At 32.2% G+C, this 7,567-nt stretch overlaps 1 protein-coding gene across 1 annotated transcript in view; it reads left to right on the forward strand.

The window, feature by feature from the left end:
* LOC109832229 (8-hydroxygeraniol dehydrogenase-like) overlaps window positions 1,421–7,567 on the forward strand; it is a 34,684-nt gene continuing 28,537 nt past the window's right edge. Inside the window, exons 1-3 of the mRNA XM_020399657.1 lie at window positions 1,421–1,529; window positions 1,654–1,767; window positions 1,877–2,390. Of these exons, the coding sequence (XP_020255246.1) occupies window positions 1,447–1,529; window positions 1,654–1,767; window positions 1,877–2,390 (711 nt within the window). The 5' untranslated portion in view covers window positions 1,421–1,446. The remainder of the gene's footprint in view (window positions 1,530–1,653; window positions 1,768–1,876; window positions 2,391–7,567) is intronic.

Below are 7,567 nucleotides of genomic sequence, written 5' to 3' on the forward strand. Positions count from 1 at the left end.
TATATTGCAAGGAAACCCAAAAGGAAAAATTTCTTCACAAATTGAATGATTTCCCATCTAGCAAATGTCAGAAGAATCTGCTTAGTAAATTGTTAGCTATTTACGCCTCATTTGTTACGTGAAAATGATTGGGAATGGAATGACAATTCTCACTTCTTATTCATTTGTACCAAACATGACCTCATATTGGAAGCTAGAATGTTGATTCCCATTTCTCTTCTCATTCCCTCTTAAGTGAGAATGAGCATTTCCAATAAGATGGTAGGGAATGGGCATTCTGACTTAAATGAAAAAGAAAAAAAAAATATAAATTTTCAAATAAGTTTATTCCCAATTTATTCTCTAAATTGCACCCAAACATGAGAATGAAAAATAGCATTCCTTTCGCACATTATTTTGGTTTCATTCCCTTCCTCTTTCCATTCTCGCTTCATTTGATTTCCACATACCAAACAAGGTGTTAGTGTTTTTTACCTTTATAATACTATCCTTCCGCATGCCAAGTTCTTTGTGTAGAAATTTGTTTATATTTCAATTCAAAATGAATTTGACTGAGCTATAGTAAGGAAATAAACCAAAAAATAAATAATAATGATATTTAATCACGTGCATTTTTTATCTGTATAAAAACTAGTATTAATAAAGTCAAAACATCCCCCAAATTTCAGAACACAATTTAAAACGCATTTTTGTATTTTGAGATAAGTGTTTTATTTTTGCTCTTTGCCCATAACTGTTTTGTTTTCCCATAAAAAACACAATGGTCTCTTCTTTTGGTAAAAACATTATGGAAACATACAAAAACACTATGGTTACCAAACAGACTTGGGATCCTCTCCTCATCCTAATATCTCCTCATGAGGAGAGGGAAGAGTTGGCAGGGAGGCCCACAAGGATGGGTGGCAAAATGAAAGGCCATGATCAAAATGAAAGGCCAGGATCTCCTCATGAGGAGATATTAGGAACTTTTCATGAGGAGAGGATCCTAGTCCAAACAGCTCCCTAAATTAAGTTTGTTTTGGTTTGCGGAGTTTAGATTTTGTTGGGTTTAGATCCAAATTCACTAGACCTAACCGTATGTGGAGTGTCCTGGCATATGACCCAGGCTAATATTTTTGATGCATGAGCAATTCATGAATCTCGAGTTGGAAATTGAATTAGATCCATCAGGAAATCATGAACCTAGATTTTGAATTTAGACCGGAGCAAAATCTGATTAGGGTTCATATAACCTGCGCCTATTTGCAACCAAGTGGATACCGATAACAGGTATGGCCCTCGAAATTGGATCGGGTTCAGCCACCTAACGACACGCTCATTTGGATTAATTATTACGTTTCCATGATTGACTGAGCCGGATGCATCCACTCGCCCCAAAAATAAATAAATAAAGTGGGGGGAGAAAAAGATTATCCCAATATCACCGGTTGAGGGAGAGAAGGAGAGATGGCGGAGTTTTCGCAAGCAGCAGTAGGATGGGCAGCGAGAGACGACAGCGGAGTCCTTTCTCCCTTCAACTTCTCACTCAGGTAACCTTGGTATTTTATTTTAGGGTTTGTTTTTTAATATAAATATATACCCCTTAAATTCTTTCGCCTTGACGATGACAAAGTTTTGTTAAAATTAAGGACAACTTTCGCCTCCTGTTTGCAGAGAAGCCCGCGGTGACGATATCATCTTGAGAGTACTATACTGCGGAATATGTCACAGCGATCTCTCAACCATCAAGAACGAATGGGGAAGTGCTCGGTACCCCCTCATCCCAGGGTAAATTATAAAAACACCTCATCACTTCATCGATCGGCGTTCGCCTCGTTCATTAATTAAGTTGATCGATCCCAATCGATCCTCTCATATCACCTGAACTCTTTTACAGTCATGAGATTGTAGGCACGGTAATTAAAGCAGGACCCGGCGTCCGAAAATTCAGAATCAACGACAAGGTTGGCGTGGGTTACATGGCCGACTCCTGCCTCGACTGCGACAGCTGCAACCAAGACGCGGAGAACTACTGCGCGAAACTCGTTCGCTCGTTCAACTCGAAATACACCGACGGGTCAACAATCTACGGAGGGTTCTCAAACTTTGTCATCGTCAAGGAGCATTTCGGCGTCAGGATTCCCGAGGGTTTACCCCTGGAAAGAGCTGCTCCTTTGATGTGTGCAGGGACAACGGTTTATTCACCGATGAGGTATTTTGGGTTCAACGAGGCCGGAAAGCATTTGGGTGTGGTCGGGCTCGGTGGACTGGGACACTTGGCTGTGAAGTTTGCGAAGGCTTTTGGAATGAGAGTTACTGTGATTAGTACGAGTCCGAGCAAGGAAAAGGAAGCAACTGAGGTTTTGGGGGCTGATTCATTTTTGCTCAGTAGTGTTCCTGAGCAGCTGAAGGTAAGAGAAATCGCATGTTGTTATGTTTTGTTAATGAAAATCACGAGCTACATGAATATGTTAGTGGTAATGTTAGTATTTCACTTGCATATAGCTCACAAGTTAGATTTTACAGAGAAAGATGCAATCCCATATATATAACCAGGAAATTGTCTAATTTATGTTCACAGAAGTAGAAGCATTCGCAAGTTTGGATTATTTCATTAGATAATGAAAATTCTCTCGTTTAAAATTCACCAAGTGTCTACCAATTTGGATCAAACTGCACTCAAAAGAATAGTGTTGTGTTGTGTAATAATATAGCTATATGATTATATAGTATATATATATAATATATATATATTAATTATATATATATATATATATATTAATATATTATATATATATAATATATATTATATATTTATATATAGTATATATATATATATATATATATATATATATATATATATATATATAAGAAACTTAGTGGACGTCACTTAAGTTGATAGGAAGTTTTTTATCTCTATATATATATATATATATAATATATATATATATATATATATATATATATATATATATATATATATATATATATATATTATATATATATTAATATATATATATATATATTATAATATATATATATATATATATATATATAGTAAATGAAAATGGGTATGCTTGGTACAAGCATAAATTTTTGCTTGGTAATGATGTGTCACATCTCATCCACTCACTACCCATGTAAATGTGGTCCATATTTGAATGAGTGAGAGGGATATATACACATCACTACAAGCACAATTTTTGTGCTTGGTAACCAAGCATACCCATATTGCTCTCTCTCTGATATATATATATATAAATATATATATATATAAATTATATATAGTAATTATATATATATATGGTGAGGTTCTAATAAAAACCTCCTTAGCCTAAAAACTAAAAACCTATGTGGGTCATTGGATCTATCTCATCCAATGGTTGAGATTAGAGCTCATACTGCAGTGAATCCAGATTCAGTTATGACAATAAGTGTCATTATTAAAGAGTACAATAAATTTGTCTGCCATTAAAGAGTGCAATAAATGCCATTATTCTTCAAAAAAACAAACAACTCACATAACTGAATCTGGATTCACTACAATAAATGTCATTATTCTTTATAAAACAAACACCTCACATAACTGAATCTGGATTCACTGCAGTGAATCGAGATTCACTTATACGTGTCTTCGTTTTTTCAACTGGAATTCCTCACCCTATATATGAGTGAATCTAGATTCACTATAGTGAATCCAGATTCACTGGAGTGAATCCAGATTCACAGTAGTGAATCTCGATTCACTACAGTGAATCCAGATTCAGTTATGTGAGGTGAAACTGGATTCGCTGGAATGTTTGTTTTTTGAAGAATAATGACATTTATTGCAGTGAATCCAGATTCAGTTATGTGAGGTGTTTGTTTTTTTGAAGAATAATGGCATTTATTACACTTTTTAATGACAGACAAATTTATTACACTCTTTAATAATGGCATTTATTATCATAACTGAATCTGGATTCACTGCAGTGTAAGCTCTAATCTCAACCATTGGATAAGATAGATCCAATGACCCACATAGGTTTTTAGTTTTTAGGCTAAGAAGGTTTTTATTAGAACCTCACCATATATATATATATATATTATCCTTTATGTGTGAATGCATGTGCATTGCACATGGGTAAATATCATTATTATTATTTTTTAGTTTTTTCCTCACTAACTCGGTTGTGAAATGTTTCTTTTATATTTTTCTGAAAAAGTAAAAAAAAAAATTATTGTCTATATACCAATACAGATAATCAAAAGTACTAAAATTACCATGACTAAAGTCAAAATTACTTGATCAATTCACATTAAGTAAAATTTACAATATATAGTACACAAAGGTCAAAATCCTTTTATTAAAAAAATGCAATTTGCATAAGTAATTTGATTCTCATGGCAAACCTATGTTCTCATCTTAAAATTTGCTCAAATTCACAATATAGTATCCTATTTTTTTATACCCTACACACTTTAATAATCTAATTATTTCCCCCTTCAATGTGATGCGCTATGAGGCTAATAAACTCTAAGGAAAAAGCATATTCCATTAGCTATGGATCTTGATTATGAAATGACTAATTGTTTATTTGTCATTATTGGAAATTTTCAAGAGGTTGATGGTAATTGTTGAATTTTAAAGAGGTTTATTTTCAATGTTATATTTTATCTGAGGGTTGTTTCTACTTTTAAAATAATGGATAATGAGTATGTTTGGTACTAAGGGCGTGTTTGGTTCATCCTAAATTATTGGAAACAATGTGTTTTTTTAGGATTTGGAACAAAAAGTAGGTTTTTTACCATTTTAGAATTCCAAAAGTTGCTTTTGTTTCAATTTTTTTCAAGAAAAGGTTTCTTTAAAAGCCTCTAAATAGTGGCTTTTTTTTTACAGCCCATTTCCTATCTTTTGGCTAGGAAATAGGCTAGAAAGCTGACAACTTGTTGACAACTCATCATTTCCTCTCACAACTCTTCTTATTATTTGGAAATGAAACAAACTTGAGTTTTGGATATGCTTTCCTATTCTTTACTTTATCATTTCATATCAAATACAAGTTTTGGATTCCTTACACATCCTAAAAAAATTTAAATTTGGTTTCTTGTTAGAGAATTCATTTCCATAATTTTATGAAAATGAACCAAACAACCCCTAAGCACCAATCAAATTTAGTGCTTGGTAGTGGGCGGTCACTTATTTAAAGAGGACCACCTTCACATGTGTGCACATGAGTTAAATAATTGAATGAGTATATATATATAGAGTAAAACTCCTATCAACTTAAGTGGACGTCCACTAAGTTTCTTATCCATTGATGATTACTTGATTGAGCTACATTGTAGATGATCCGCTCCGTTAAACTTGATCTACATATTCTAAAACCCTAACACACCAAATTTGGGGTGAACCCGTCGTTGTTTGACCCTCCGTCGAGCCATGTAAAAAGTTCTATTCATTCAAAACCGTTAAAATTGATACGAGTGGATGAAGGGTCAAACCACAACAGGTTCACCCCAAATTTGATGTGTTGGGGTTTTAGAATATGTAGATCAAGTTCAACGGAACGGATCATCTACAATGTAGCTCAATCAAGTAATCATCAACGGATAAGAAACTTAGTGAACGTATGAGCGATAAATTATTCAAAACATGACCGCTTTGAACAAACCCTTGCTGGAGAATCAAGTGAGTATAAGAGGAGGGTAGGGTGTCATGATCAGAATGGTCTGCTCATTAAAGATTAAAATAGAGCACCAAAATTAGTCTACGCAGGGTTTGTTAATCCTCTCATCAATTTTTTTTACAATAGTATAAATTTATATAAAACCTCTCTTTCAAGATTGACCATGGTGTTATGCGGAGGCCAAGATTTTGTTAAAATATTTGTGACATTAAGTGCTTACTTATTTTGACACTTCAAAAAGTATCCTGAAAATTTTAAGTAAAATATATATGGGTGCTAGAGTGGATATGCATGGACACAAGAGCAATAAAATTCATCACAGACTTCAAATAAACAGAGAGGAGGACAAAAAAAATGAAATACCTTCTCAACCTTCGGAAATTGTGAACGCATCATTTGAAGTGCTATTGCGGTATCACTATAGGTAAGATTGTTCTCTGCATTTATACAAGCATAAACTTATTAAGATACAGTCTCAAATGCATAAATAAGTACAAGTTTTAAAAAATACGCTTTTCATGGATAATATGCTCAAGTTCAAAACCCTAGATACTCCAATTCCTAAAAGTTCTAAAACTCGTCACCATCAAGCAATTCATCTAGAAATTAGCATAGTCGAGGTCCTAAAAATACAAGAATTTGAACTAAATGTAAATCAATCGGAGATCAAACGGAGTACCAAGACTGAGAATTTCACCGTCATCATCCTCTCTCGCCCGCTTCTTGCCGATCGAACTAGAGCTTTCCGCCATGAAATCGGAAATGAATCCCTTGAGAGAAACTCATGAAATGATAATTTTATTCTCATTCTCACGTTTGGTATGATTTATTCACAATTGAGAATGAAATTTAGTTTTCTAATAATGTCCTTACCAAAACACAGAATTTTAAAAATATTAAAATATTTTTAAAATGACTAAATAATTTATTTTTTAGAAAAATAAGTTTTATAGAAATAATATTTTTTCTTAGAGAAATAAATTTTCATGTGATAGTTATATTTTAGCACACCACCTCGGCAACATTTTCGGACATTTGGCTTACAAATTAAAAAATAATTTTCATAGAAATTATTTTTAATTATAAATAATTATTATTCCACCTTTCTAACTTCTAGTGCTACGTGCATTTACATATACTAGTTTTTATACACGTGCAATGCACGTGATTTAATACCATGATTAAGTATTTTTGACAGTTTGTGCTCATTTTTTTCTTTAAACTCTTACATCCCGATTATTTTTTAATGTTTGTTTAAATGAGATACACCCAATTTAAATTTTCATGTTAATATTTGAATTGACAAAAAACAAGTATAATTTAAAAATAATTTGAATTTTCATATTATTTTCGACCGATATGAAACTAAGCTTTATTTGAGAAAGTATAACATTACAAAGTAAAAAATATTAAAATAGTGTTATACAATGAAGGTGAATATTTAAAACCAATATGGCAAAATGATTGATTTAAAGTATGTTAAAACGATGCAAAAGAGAATATAAAATTTATTTCTAATCATTGATAGACTTCATTAAAAAATATAAATTAAAGATTAATTCTAACTCTAGTATACTTTTATATGATAAAAACATCCACACAAGAATATAAAAGTACTGAAAAAAATTCATGAAACTCTCTTCACTTAAAATAATTAAACTATTCTATAAAATATTCATAAAATATTATTTTTATTTCTTCTATTTTATTTTTTATTGAGTTAAGATCAATCCTTCTTCAGGTTTATCATTTATCATTTTTCAAAAAATTCTAGAGTATTGTCTTCATCATCTACATCAATTGTGACATCAGGCTAATTTTATATTTTTTATGCTAATATCTTTCCTAGGCTCTGTAGGCGTCAAAAAATGCTAATAGATATCCCAAGCATAGATAAGATCACTCAAAAATTCACAAGA

The sequence above is a fragment of the Asparagus officinalis genome, chromosome 3, assembly GCF_001876935.1.
Source record: "Asparagus officinalis chromosome 3, Aspof.V1, whole genome shotgun sequence".
In the NCBI taxonomy this organism is placed as follows: Eukaryota; Viridiplantae; Streptophyta; class Magnoliopsida; order Asparagales; family Asparagaceae; genus Asparagus; species Asparagus officinalis.